General features: G+C 32.4%; 3 protein-coding genes across 3 annotated transcripts; all 3 read left to right on the top strand.

Moving 5' to 3' along the window:
• The first annotated feature begins 769 nt into the window (after positions 1 to 769).
• On the top strand, positions 770 to 3926 carry LOC148204578 (uncharacterized). The gene is made up of 5 exons (XM_088093962.1): positions 770 to 1022; positions 1090 to 1162; positions 1242 to 1306; positions 1398 to 1510; positions 3414 to 3926. The coding sequence occupies exons 1-5, from the start codon at positions 924 to 926 to the stop codon at positions 3661 to 3663; spliced, it is 600 nt and encodes a 199-aa protein (XP_087950088.1). The 5' UTR covers positions 770 to 923; the 3' UTR covers positions 3664 to 3926.
• Positions 3927 to 6107: 2181 nt separating this feature from the next.
• LOC148204577 (triacylglycerol lipase 2-like) lies at positions 6108 to 8848 on the top strand. The gene is made up of 9 exons (XM_088093958.1): positions 6108 to 6302; positions 6402 to 6497; positions 6579 to 6719; positions 6807 to 6917; positions 7012 to 7155; positions 7255 to 7295; positions 7951 to 8030; positions 8118 to 8213; positions 8390 to 8848. Exons 1-9 carry the CDS (start codon positions 6126 to 6128, stop codon positions 8707 to 8709), a joined length of 1206 nt encoding a protein of 401 aa, XP_087950084.1. The 5' UTR covers positions 6108 to 6125; the 3' UTR covers positions 8710 to 8848.
• Positions 8849 to 9667: 819 nt separating this feature from the next.
• Positions 9668 to 13370, top strand: LOC148204576 (protein disulfide isomerase-like 2-3). The gene is made up of 9 exons (XM_088093951.1): positions 9668 to 9880; positions 10084 to 10242; positions 10871 to 10984; positions 11421 to 11578; positions 11675 to 11774; positions 11981 to 12157; positions 12365 to 12510; positions 12690 to 12836; positions 12927 to 13370. The coding sequence occupies exons 1-9, from the start codon at positions 9746 to 9748 to the stop codon at positions 13096 to 13098; spliced, it is 1308 nt and encodes a 435-aa protein (XP_087950077.1). The 5' UTR covers positions 9668 to 9745; the 3' UTR covers positions 13099 to 13370.
• The last annotated feature ends 227 nt before the right edge of the window (positions 13371 to 13597 follow it).

Genomic DNA, 13597 nt, shown 5'->3' with positions numbered 1-13597 from the left:
TGAAAATTGGAATTAGTCCCTCTTCAAAACTTTGGACTAATTTAGTCCCCAAACTTTAGAAATGTGTAAATTTAGTCCTTTTAACCAAATTTTGTTAACTTTATTTGATGTTTCGAACACATTTCTCAGTTAACATGGAAGCAAAAATGTGTCAAACGGTATAAACAACTCAAATATTATAATGAAACGCACTTGAAACATCTAATAAACCTAACAAAATTTAGTTAAAAGGACTAAATTCACACATTTCTAAAGTTTGGGGACTAAATTAGGCCAAAGTTTTGAAGAGGGACTAATTCCAATTTTCACTTAAAGTTAAGGGACCAAAAACATATTTAACCCTTAAATATATTATCGATTCTAAAACACCCATCTCCACAAATTTCTCCTTTATTTCCTTATATATAAAAAAATCTAGTTTTGTCCAATTTAAACATTGTAATTTGAAAGTAAAAAATATTTAGAAACTAGATAACTTTTAAATGGTGTAATTTGAAAGATAAACATGATTTGCAAATTATGTAATTCGAAAGTAAATAATAAATAAAAAATATTTTTCAAATTACACAAGTTTTGAAAGATTTTATTTCTGAATTATATAATTTGAAAATTATTTTTAACTTTTGGATTGTTTAATTTAGAAATCATTTTGGAAGGAAAAAATTGGCTTCCAAATTGTAAAATCCAAAAATTTAGGTTACATAATTTATATAGGTGCACTAAGAAACTACCATATATAGGTAAAGGAAAGTTTATTAACATTTTGGGTCAAAGCCCAAAGGTGTAGATGAAGCGAATGAGAAAGGTGAATACTGGCTTGAGGAAGAAGTAGAAGAAAACGTTTTTCCCTGGCAGTTTGAGAAAGCGAGCACTGGTTTTCGTGATTTGGCGTGGGAAGAACGCTTCTTCTCATAGAATCGCAAATGCAGCGATTAAGGAGTTCTGTGTTTTCGGCGCCCAACCTTAAGAAAAAGTATCTCAATTCACGGGCTGCGATTCAAGACACTTTTTTTTCCACAAAGGTTTTCTCTTTCTTTCTCTATCTCCATTCCCTTTTCTCATCTCAACTCACATCTCTCTGTGTTTTAGGATACGTTTGAGAGACATCGCGTGGTCTTCACTGTTGGAACTTCCATTGCTTCCGTTGCCACTGCTTGGTTCGGTCTGTCTTCTCTCTTCTCTTCTACTCTTTGCCCATTAACCACGATCACTCACTCACTTTTTTTTTTTTAATTTCATAGGTTACACCTTGCGCCATTTACATGACACCAAAGTGGATCAAAGGCTTCAATCCATTGAAAATGCTGTATACATATAAATCACTTTGCTTCTATTATTGCCTTTTCCTTTATCTTGTTTGAAATTTATATCATGTGCTCTGTTCTTGTCTCTGTCAGATGCAAAACAATTCCAATCTCCATCATACCGAAATCAAAGACATTGTCGCAGGTTCGGGAGGTTGTAGCATTCCTGCTTGTATTGCTACCGCGGGAACTTCCTTGGTTATCGGGTTAGTCTCTCCTCCCTCACAAACAACAACATGCTCCTTAACATTACTGCATCAATTTTGAAAAATTTGCGTGGTTAATTTACCAAACATAATTATTATAGCATGCTATGATGGTTGTTATTCATTACGAAATGACCGAAAATTGCCGACCTCATTCTATTGGGAAAGGGCTGTGGTCGCTGTATAATGGTAATGCTTTGATTATAAAAAGCAGAGATTAACAAGAAAATAATAATTACTTAATTATGTAGCTGTAATGTTCTGCTAGAAATTCCCAACCTTTCATGACTCTTGATCTGTTATTCAGAACCTTGTGAATCTTTTTGTTTCTCGCAGTTTGCATGGATTAAATTAGGTTACTTGATGCTGAAGGTTGAACAGTACTTAATTTTCCTAATAATCCAGTGATGTGGTTCAGTTTTCCAACTAGTTTTACATCGACTGAGAAGGGACCAGTGGTGATACAACTCTCCTGTTTTAGCTGGGCCTGGGACCGGCTATTCTATAAGACTAGGCACAGTAAATTTTCCAACTAGCACCTGAGAAAAAAATTGCAAAAGGAAAAGAGAGATAGATGAAAAAGAATTTAAAAGGATAGTTGGAACCAATAAAATTATAATGCAAAACTCAACATGTTAGCAAACTAAATTTTAGATTTTTTAAGAGGATGAATTTACCATTCTGATTTTGGCATAGCATAGCACATATTAATTTACTGGCTCTAGCCCTATTATTGTTTGGGTTCCTCATTCACGCCTACAGTTAAATCTATCGCCCCAACATTCTGCAAGTTTACTTTACATACCGTGCTACTACCCTTGTCTAGGGATGGCAAATGAACCCATCTATGAGGATGTCTAAAGTCATCCTAATTTTAATGGGGAATCCCCGTATTGACTGGGCGTGAATATGAATAATACTTAAGTTTTTAAATTGGGTATGAGGATGGGATGATAACATGCATATGACCCCTTTATATCCATTCCCATGCCCATTCCTGTCCCCGTACTTATTCTCATTTTAAATTACTAAAATCCTTTAATTTATTAAGTAATCTCACAAACTTGCATTAACCTGTCTTTGTTTTTTAGTTTCCTAACTTATTTCTTAGGCACACATTGATCAATTTTATTTTCTTTAACTCTTACCCACACCTGCCCCACCTCTTTGCCATTAATTACAAACCTCATCAATTTATCTATTTTAGATATTTCTTGAATTTCTTTTTTATGTACTGGGGAAACATGGGACAGGATATTGATTTTTGCTTAGAGATAGCGACACTGTGATCAAGGTAAATACACTGCGAGGAGGAATGTGGATGACAATACTAAAATGTTACATGAATGATTTCGTGAATTACAATTTTAAACCCCACATACCAACATCTCTTTACACATAAATTTGATGCTTCTTAGCTTCTAGATCTCAAGCTTCTAAAATTTGGGGATGACAAAAAAATAATTAGGTGTTGTTTTGCAAATCGGAAGGACTTTGGGTGTGGGAGGAAAACAGGGAGGGGGGAGGTGTCATTCCATTTCTTATGTCTGGGTTTTGTTTTCTCAAACTCAAATCATTCTTCCAGTGGATCTGCTTTTGAATTTGGAATATTGTTCCAGTATGATGTCAAGTTTATTCGTTATATGGACAAGATGCCTCAGTTAAAATCACTTAAAAATGTATTAATCTGTGAAAGGAAATACTGCCATGCATTTGACCTGTTGATTGATTCTAGGTGTTGGCGTACATGTTTGACGAGAACATGTCTCCTCTGTTGATTTGTTGTTGCTTGTTTCATAAGCCATTCATATTGACTTTTATTTTCTTTGATACTTTGCTATCAGTGGATTTAAACATTCTGATTTTCTTTTTGCTATGAGTTCTCACTTTAGCTGATATACAGGTATGCCTTAGGATGGAGGGGTGGAAGCTGGTATGCAACTAAGAAGTTCAGAAAGGAGCAAATGAAAATGCTAGGACAGATTACACCTAGAAGATGGCAATTGCTTGGGAAGATAAAACCTAAAGGGTTGCAATTCCAATTCCTTAGAAGGAACCTTACAAAACTCAAATTATCTGATAGTGCCATGAAAACATCCGAGTCAAGTATAAAGGATGCAGCTACTACACATGTTACTGGAAAATCTAATTAGTATACTACTATAAAATGGTTCTTTAAGCAACAATATTTATTCAGATGGCTGTAGATACCAGATTAGGCATTCAATTAGATAAAAATATTAGCAACTTGGTATAACCAATTATCATCAAATTTTGCACTGATAATTTATTTTGGCCTGCAGCTGCTCACCCTTAGCTTCATAAATTCTTCATCCTTCATGATAAGTTCTTTAGAAACTTGTGTTGTATTTGATTGTTAAATTTATAATCGAGTAAATACACATACTTTGATTTTGGTGGGTGGCAAATAGAACTCTCTTTATTGGAGGAAATACACATTAGATTTGTGTTATGTAGGGAATGAACAAGTTCTCGATGGTCTAATTTTACTAACAAAATTTTCGACCAAGATAATATAATTCAAGAGTGACAGTCTAAGAAAAATGGAACAGAAAAGAGAGAATAACGATGAATGAATCTGTGTATAGCAGCTCTCAAATACTTTAATACCCATATAGACATCAAATCAAATAACTAAACATATTACTATTATCACAATTGAATACATTTATTTTGAATTAATTTAAGATACATGCACGAACTCTAACCATTTGTAATTCAAAATACTTAAATGTTTATGAAGATATATAAAAGGTGAACTTATCTTATTTTTAATTCTGATCAAGTAAATACGTAAAATTCTTTATTATATCACTATTAGCTGTTTCTCATTATAAGACAAATGGAATTAAAAACTTATAGAGAAGGTAGGAGATGTTTTAAAAATAGTTTTAGAAAAATAAATAGTTTTTATAAAATAAAATTCAATTATCACTTTTTTATAAATTAACCTTTTAAGAATAAAATAATCGAATATTATTTTTTAAAAACTATTACTACTAATCTTTACTCATTTTCTAGCTGCTTAAATAAATAAATCTCAAAGATTTAATTAAAAATATTTTCATAAGATGTTGAAGTATATGAATGGATGAACTAAAAATATATTTAAATTATTGATTAGTTAGCAAAACCTCCTTCTCCTATCTCTATAAATTTAAGGTTAATGAACAAAAATTAACAAATATTTAATAGAAAAAATATTAATATATTTTTGTTGCTTAGCATAACCTCCTTACTTAATGCATTGAATTTTATGTCTATATTATTTGTTGTGCAAAATAAGTAAAGACTTATTTAGAAAAATATTAACTAAGTTGTTAGAAATTCTAAAATATCAATTGTACAAAAAAAATGTAATACATATAAAAGACATGGGAATTAGGTAGTATATGTATTATTATAACTTCAGCTGTTCAGTCTTCATTAATACTCAAAAGGAATGAGTAATAATGATTCAGTTCTCACCATCCCTTGTTATCTTATTACTAATTGTACATATGGGTGTGAAAGTAGATTATGTAAACAGAGCAGATTGAATTTTAATTTTTAATACATTAATCTGTTTTGATCTGTCTTGTTTAATATGTCAAATTGATGAGTTAAAGACAGATAAGTTTATTTCTAATTGGTTAGTGCGTTTTGTTTTAATTTTTTAATTTTTTAATTTTTTTAATTTAAAAATTAAAATTAAAATAATTAAAAGATTAAATTTTTCTATTAAATTTTTTGTAAAAATATAAATGTGTAATATTATTATAATTTAAATCATTTACATTTATTAATTAAGTTTTAATTATTAATGTAATTGAATAATTGAATATATAAATGTAATAATTATTATTTAATTAAAATATTAATTAAAATATTTGAAAATATTCATATTACTAAATATATTTTAAATATTTATTTATAAATATGTATACAAATAAATTAAAAAAAAATTAAAGAAAAAGTGGCTGGCTAACTTTTCAGTCTGTCAGTTAGGTGGTAGAGCCAGTTGCAAGTTATGATCATCTTTTGGTGATTCAGTTTCATCCGATTCATTTTGTCTGTTTTGTTTTGTCACTTTTAACTAAAAGTTTGTGTAACATATTTATTTGTTTATATTTCAATTAAAATTTTAAATATTTTTCTTCTAACTTGAAAAATATTGGATTCTTATTAATTAAGTTTAATATGTTGATTCAGGCCTAAGTATGAACGCATATGTTAATTCCATGGTAGTTTGGTAACTGGTTTTTGCTTTGTGGTACAATACATTAGTAAGAATTACATAATATTTTGGTCTAAGCACATGTTTTGGCTTTTTGTATGCGACACATAGGTCTGGTCAGGAGTGGCCTCTGCAGTGAAAAACCATCCACAAATTTCTGGCATAGTAAAAGAAGCTTGGCAACAAAGTCCAAAAATTCATATAATTTAATAGTGGGTCCTTGGTAGACCCCACATATGCTTTTGTTTAAACCACTGTTGACAAAAAAGGTGGTTTAAAACCCCTCATGTGAATACCTTACAACTATTATTTTTTCCCGTTTTCTGCGTGTATAAATAATGTCTGGATTGGGAAGATTAATGTACCAGGAAACAGAACATGGCCAACACATCACTCTCACCAATCCTTGTGATTCTCTTCTGGGGTTTAACTCTTGCAACTGGAAGAAAACTCTCACCACTCACCACCACTACTGCAACATTGTCATCATCCCCCACTGATGGTATTTGCTCATCTATGGTGAAAACACAAGCCTACACTTGCGAAGAACACTTGGTATGTACTGTGCTTGCATCTGTTTCTGTTTCTGCTCAGAAATCAACAAGATTTAGAACACCTACTAGCTACTAACTCGCTTATTGTGTAATATTTTAGGTGACAACTCAAGATGGTTATATTCTTAACATGCCAAGAATTAAAGTGGGAGAATTAAGGGGGCCACCTGTTCTTCTACAGCATGGGCTTTTCATGGTTATTAAGAGTTTTATAAGCAACTATATATCATAGATTTTGTTGTTGATGTTGGCAATTAATGTGGTGCTTTGGTTGCAGGATGGCATAACATGGTTATTACTACCTTCAAAGCAGTCTCTTGCATTTCTTTTGGCGGATAATGGGTTTGATGTTTGGGTTGCTAACACTCGTGGAACCAAATATAGCCGGCAACATATAACTTTACCTACTAATAGCTCGGTTAGTTTTGTCTACTAAAATAGTTGATGCATTTCTGTGGTCGGCAATTTGTTTGGTTCTATTGATCATATCAGTTTTATTCTTTAGGATTACTGGAATTGGTCATGGGATGAATTAGTTGCATATGATCTTCCAGCCACAGTCAAGTATGTGCATGATCTAACTGGACAAAAACTGCACTATGTTGGTCACTCACAGGTGAATTTCACATTCTACTCTTCATAAACTGCACCGTTCTTGTCTTTGACCTCTTCATGTGATGCTGAGTGTAGAGTGTTGAATTCCTCTGTAGGGAACTTTGATTGCATTGGCTGCTTTTTCCCAAGACCAGTTACTGAACATATTGAGATCTGCTGCCTTGCTTAGCCCAATTGCTTATGTTGGTCAGATGACTTCACCCCTTGCTAAAAATGCAGCTGAAAACTTCATTGCAGAGGTATTAGTCATAAGAATTATTTTATTGTCTGTCAAAAGAAAAAATTCCTTTTACAATTCAAATAATTGACAATGAAAATCTGTGTTTTCCTCTTTACAGTCACTGTACAACTTTGGAGTCTTTGAATTTAATATGAGAGGGTATGCAATTCTTATTGTCTATTATTCATTATCATTCATTTCTTTGCACTGTAGTTATAAGAATAAGAAGGCTGCAATGTTGGTTCCTCGTAGTTCTAACTTTAATATTGTAAGAATGTAATATGCAGACATTTCTCAAATTCTTAGTGGGTAGAATAAGATCGGATCCAGAAGTCATCCTGATGTTAAACTGTGTTTACCATTGAATGAAAAGTTTAACTATAATTTAAGAAACCACGAATTTGATCCTCCAAAGTTATATGCATCCTCACATTAGTCTTTATGTCACCACTTTAGCCCTTCAAAGATTTTGACTCCGAAACATTCTTTCAAATGCTTAATATATCACCAAATTTGACCATAAAGAGTGTTCTTTCACCACTTTGTTTATTCAAAAGGACCAATATGCTGATATTTTAAGTCTCTGATAGACTGATTTGGTGACAGATTAAATCTTTAGAGAATTAAATCTTTGCAGGACTAATTCAGCAATGTTTTAAATGGAGGAACTAATTTGTTACCAAAAATTTGGTAAGACATGGTAATGAATGTAACTTTGGAGAATGAAATTGGGAAGTAAGCTAGTTTATGACTAATGTTATGACTCCAATCGTATGAAGGCTTATATCACTTCATTTTTCTCATGTCTGAATAGGGTCTCTGTTATAAAGTTTCTAAAGGACTTGTGCAATAACACAGGCATTGATTGCACCAACTTGTTGACCTCTTTCACAGGTGGCATTCATGTTCTTATTCAGCTATTATTCAACCTCCAAAACTAACACTTGTTTTCCTTCATTGACAACACTGATATGCTTTCAGGCCCAAATTGCTGCCTCAACCCTTCCATTGTAAATGTTTTTTTGGATCACGAGCCTCAGTCAACAGCAACAAAGAACATGATCCATCTATCTCAGAGTAAGTGGTTCGTTCTATTTTCCTGATTTAAATACCATTATATCCTATACTTCATGATAAAAAAGTAAGCTTTAGTTTTAGCAGAGATTTTGAAAATTTGACTGGAATCAGCTGTTAGTAAGAGTACTTTTTTCTTTCATGAGTGGTGATGAATCTTAATCATATATGAATATCAGTGATCAGAGAAGGAACCACTTCAATGTTTGATTACCAGAATCAAGATGAGAACATAAAACACTATGGACAACCCACTCCCCCTGCATACGACATGACAAGAATTCCAAATGAGCTTCCTCTCTTCCTGAGTTATGGAGGCGCTGATGCTCTTTCTGATGTTAAGGATGTGCAACGTCTGCTGGAAATTCTTAAAGATCATCATCCAGATAAGCTTGTAGTGCAGTACAGAAATGATTATGCACATGCAGATTATGTTATGGGTGAAAATGCTTATCGAGATGTCTATGAACCTCTTATATCTTTCTTTAGGCTCCAGTGATATCTAGTGAATAATACATCCTATAGAATTTTATCATTACCTGTCTCTACATCATAGAATTGAATAGCACAGAAATGTCACATGTAATTTTACAGAATATGGTATTATTAAAGGAAAGTCCTATAATATTACTTTAGTATGTTATAGTATTACAACATTTTAACTCTTTGCTTCCTATAGAAATTAAGTAACACATGTCAAATCTAACATATTTAGAAAATATTTTTAAAAATTAAAAGTAAATATTATATAATTAAAATACATTTTTATGTCAATTAAAAGTATATTTAAGTATTAATTTTATTTTCTATTAATTTTTATATAACTTATATACTGAAAAATAACGAGTTATAAATAACCAAAAGGTTATACATATTTATTCAATATAAGTGTTTATTATTTAATTAGGTATCACAAATATATTACATTGAGACATTATTTTTGACGTAATTCTCAAAGGATGAAGCTAAACTCATGGACGAAACTGATAAATTGTTTATGTTATACAAATTTAAATACAAGATAATAATACATTAAAATTAGTGGGGTTTTTAATATTAAATAGTCTTTTTAAATTTTTTATTGAATACTATTTATTTTTTTTGCTATTTTAAAAACTTATAGTCTTGAAGAAATGCTTTTTAAAGATTTTTACAATGACCAAAAATCTTGATGGAATAGTATCACATTGTTTTTTTTTTTTAATTTGTTAAAATATGTTAAAATTCAAATTGAATTCACTTCCTTTGAAGATTGTTTTATTTTATATTATAATTATATAACAATCTTCTGTCTAAAAGTAATTTACTTTTATCATAAAAAAGAGAATATTTCTGAACATTAATCAAATTCGTTATTTGGACTTTGAAACGAAGAAATAAAATTGATTTGCCAACACGAGTGTCTGACGTGTAAGTATATAATTGGCGGACACACGTAGCAATAGAAAGTACTCGAACAGACAAAACAAACTAAGAAGGGTTCTTTCTTCCTTGCGTAGATTCAGAGTGCATAGAGTGAGAGAAAGACAGTACCAATGTCTCAATTTCGAACACCATTTTTCGTTTCATTTCCTCTTTTGCTAATCATCTTCAACCTTGCCCCTTCCTACGCACTCTATGGAGCATCCTCGCCCGTGCTTCAACTCACACCCTCCAACTTCAAGTCCAAGGTGAATCATGTTTAAATCTCGAACTCTTTCCCAGTGCCCCATTTCGTGATCTCACCGTATTTACCATTTTCCCAAATTGGTATTTTGTAGAAACGTTAAATTTTGTATCTTTGTTCTTGAAATCTATCTGGGCATGTACATGGATATTTGTGGCGTTGCGATGTGGTTGTAGTTTTGATGGCTGAAATCAAGGTTCATGGCAGGTTCTGAATTCAAATGGAGTTGTTCTCGTTGAATTCTTTGCTCCATGGTGTGGACACTGTCAGGCTCTGACTCCGATATGGGAGAAGGCAGCTACTGTGTTGAAGGGTGTGGTTACTGTGGCAGCACTTGATGCTGATGCTCACTCGTCTTTGGCTCAGGTTGTGTATTGTTCATTTGTTTATTAATGATACTATTTTTAGATGTAATGAAATCTTGAAATCTGTTAAATGAAGACTATGATGTTCTTTGGTTTTTGCAATCAGCCTTTCTGAAATGTGAAGGTGCTGTATTATATGCTTGACTTTTATGTTAATGTACACTGGAATTTCCTTTATGTGAACCAGGCAGGATGCGAAACAATGGGTTGTTATGCGTACTTATTTGAGCTCTTGGAACTGTATGTTTGGAACAATTGAATGTTATTAATTGAATTGGACCTAATCATTTGGACCATTTTAGATTACTTGTTTGTTTTGTGGAATATCAACATTCAAGAACTATTGTATATCAACATTCCTTGCTGTTGGATCTAGCACCAAACTCTTTTTTGTGCAAAGCAACCAAAGAATATAGTACCCGTACAAGATAGAATATTTCCTTGGAGATTCTTTCTTTGCCTCTTGCTTCATAACATCAGCTGTCTACGCATGAGATTTTTACTTGTAGATTTTGAATTATGGTTTACAACGTTTGCCTGTTTCTTAGTTTGTTTTTATAACTTTATGTTGGACCTTTATTCACATTTGCGCACGTGTGTGTGCATGATTTTTTCTTGATTCCCCACAGGAATATGGAATCAGAGGATTTCCAACTATAAAAGTGTTTGCTCCAGGAAAGCCACCGGTTGATTACCAAGGAGCCAGAGATGTCAAACCAATTGCTGAATTTGCACTTCAACAGGTTCGTTGGAATTTGCATCCGTTATTTTCACACCCCCCCAAAGGAACCAGTTAAAAGTTGAGCAAATTTAACTAAAATTACGTGCACACACCACTTTTCTAGTGTAAAAACCCTAAGCAGAGAAAGGTTTGAATGTATTATTAGGTGAGCGTTATGTGACTACTTGTAAGTACAGGTCTATAGAAAAACAACTCATTCAGTTTTGTTTTAATTCATGATTTGCATGATTTATTGACTGATGTTTGATAAATAAACAAAGTCATACTTCGCAGACTATCACAAGCAAACTCACTAATTAATTTTTGTGACTAGTTACTCAATGCTAAATAATTTTGTCGTGTTTCAAATATGCAGTATTTATTTTAGAAAAAGAAATCAGTAAATAGTATACCTTTACTCTGAAGTATTGCCTCCTTATTTTATATCTCATGTACAGGTAAAGGCTCTTTTGAAGGAGCGGTTAAGTGGAAAAGCAACAGGGGGTTCAAATGAAAAGACAGAAACCAGTTCTTCAGTAGAATTAAACTCTGGAAACTTTGATGAATTGGTCCTCAAGAGCAAAGAACTCTGGATTGTGGAATTTTTTGCACCTTGGTAAGTGCTGTTTGTGTTCTGAAATCTAAAGTATTCTCATGTTGACATTTCAGACGTGTAGCTCTAATAACATTTATCCTCTTTTATTTCCCAAAGGTGTGGACATTGTAAAAAGTTGGCTCCTGAGTGGAAGAAAGCATCCAATAATTTGAAAGGAAAGGTTAAACTGGGCCATGTTGACTGTGATGCCGAAAAGGTACTGTTATACTTCTAAATAGATTGTAAGAACTGTTCAAAACTATTATGCCTGTGATCAAGATGGTCATTGCATAGTTTTTTATTTTTATTTTTTATTTTTTTATGTATTCTTGTTAAGCGTAAGACTCTCATTGCTGTCTTATTTTATAATGTTTTATTACGCACTTTAGTTTATATTGTTCTGATAGGAAATTTTTTTACCAGTCACTAATGAGCAGGTTCAAAGTCCAAGGATTCCCAACAATCTTGGTATTTGGTGCTGATAAAGATAGTCCTATTCCTTATGAAGGTGCAAGGACCGCCGCAGCTATTGAATCATTTGCATTAGAGCAGCTGGAAACAAATGTGGCTCCTCCAGAAGTGACAGAGATACACAGTCCAGTAAGCATTTTCTCTCCTGCCTAATTAGTGTGCATTGGTTTGAAAAAGAGGATAATAAGATAATCGATCTTGCTAAGGAAGAGTGACCTAAGGGCACTGATTGTGAAACATTTAATTTAACATGTGTGTGTGTGTATTCTGTTAAATGATTTCAATTATTCACAAAAGCATGTGTTAAGTGATAATTAACATGAACCTTCTCTGTAGGATGTTTTGGAAGAGAAATGTGGTTCTGCCGCAATCTGTTTTGTTGCATTCCTTCCTGACATTTTGGATTCCAAGGCTGAGGGAAGGAACAGATATCTTCAGCAACTATTATCAGTTGCAGAAAAGTTTAAAAGAAGTCCATACAGGCAAGTTAAAAAAACATTTTTGCTTTGCTTCCATCCTCTAATATCACTTCACGTGTTAATCTCTACATCGTAATATTGTTTGATTCTGTCGGTGTTGCAAATGCTTTATTTATGTGTATTTTTAATAAATCTTTGTTGGCGAATTCTTTTTAATTGAATTTTTGTGTCTTTGAGCACAGCTATGTCTGGGTAGCTGCAGGGAAGCAGCTGGATCTTGAGAAGCAAGTGGGTGTTGGTGGATATGGTTATCCAGCTTTAGTAGCCCTTAACCTTAAGAAAGCTGTTTATGCTCCTCTCAAGAGTGCTTTTGAACTTGACCAAATTATGTAAGTTTATTCCTTCTAACTTTATGCTAAATACTAAACAAACTATTGAGATGAACAAGCTCTTGAACATTAGTTATCTATTTTCTGCAGACAATTTGTGAAAGATGCTGGACGTGGAGGCAAAGGGAATTTGCCCCTGCAAAGCACTCCGACCATTGTAAAGACAGAACCATGGGATGGAAAAGATGGAGAAATAATTGAGGAGGATGAATTTTCACTTGAAGAATTAATGGGGGATGCTTCAAGCAAGGACGAGCTATGATCAATTGAGAAGGAAATTATGGCAAAATTTTCAACCACTGATTTTTACGTTACAGGCAATATGTTTCTCATGATGATTGTGATCACTGTTCTGTTTTACCATGTTACAAGTTAAAGACCAGTCTAGTGATGTGTGATCTTATGAGGATTTTGAAATGTTCAGTGGTACTGATATTTATCCAGGGAAAATGTCAGCGATGTTTTTATTTTACCTATCAATAAGCATTGAGCTAACAGGTACAACGTTTATAACAAATGATCTTTGATGATTTATATACTACTCTGTTGGTTATGTTTAGAAAATGTATTCTAGAAGAAGAGATTTATTATAAGGAGAAGTTTAAACAATTTTTTTAAGACTCTCTCTCTCTCTTTATATATAAAGAAAAAATGTAATAAAAAATAACATACAAAGGGTCTCTCTTTATGTATATAAAGAAAAAATGTAATAAAAAATAACATACAAAGGCTCTCAATGTTAACTTCCTAAATACCTAATA

The sequence above is a fragment of the Vigna umbellata genome, chromosome 1 (genome assembly GCF_029865625.1).
Source record: "Vigna umbellata cultivar VRB3 chromosome 1, Vumbellata_1.0, whole genome shotgun sequence".
In the NCBI taxonomy this organism is placed as follows: Eukaryota; Viridiplantae; Streptophyta; class Magnoliopsida; order Fabales; family Fabaceae; genus Vigna; species Vigna umbellata.
This window is presented reverse-complemented; position numbering and strand designations above follow the sequence as displayed.

Coding starts and splice junctions, on each gene's coding strand:
- LOC148204578 (XM_088093962.1), top strand. CDS start 924: ATGCAGCGATTAAGGAGTTCTGTGTTTTCGGCGCCCAACCTTAAGAAA. Junction 1,023..1,089: donor ACACTTTTTTTTCCACAAAG/GTTTTCTCTTTC, acceptor TCTGTGTTTTAG/GATACGTTTGAGAGACATCG. Junction 1,511..3,413: donor GGAACTTCCTTGGTTATCGG/GTTAGTCTCTCC, acceptor GCTGATATACAG/GTATGCCTTAGGATGGAGGG.
- LOC148204577 (XM_088093958.1), top strand. CDS start 6,126: ATGGCCAACACATCACTCTCACCAATCCTTGTGATTCTCTTCTGGGGT. Junction 6,498..6,578: donor TACAGCATGGGCTTTTCATG/GTTATTAAGAGT, acceptor CTTTGGTTGCAG/GATGGCATAACATGGTTATT. Junction 7,156..7,254: donor CTGAAAACTTCATTGCAGAG/GTATTAGTCATA, acceptor TCCTCTTTACAG/TCACTGTACAACTTTGGAGT.
- LOC148204576 (XM_088093951.1), top strand. CDS start 9,746: ATGTCTCAATTTCGAACACCATTTTTCGTTTCATTTCCTCTTTTGCTA. Junction 9,881..10,083: donor CCTCCAACTTCAAGTCCAAG/GTGAATCATGTT, acceptor GGTTCATGGCAG/GTTCTGAATTCAAATGGAGT. Junction 10,985..11,420: donor CTGAATTTGCACTTCAACAG/GTTCGTTGGAAT, acceptor TCTCATGTACAG/GTAAAGGCTCTTTTGAAGGA.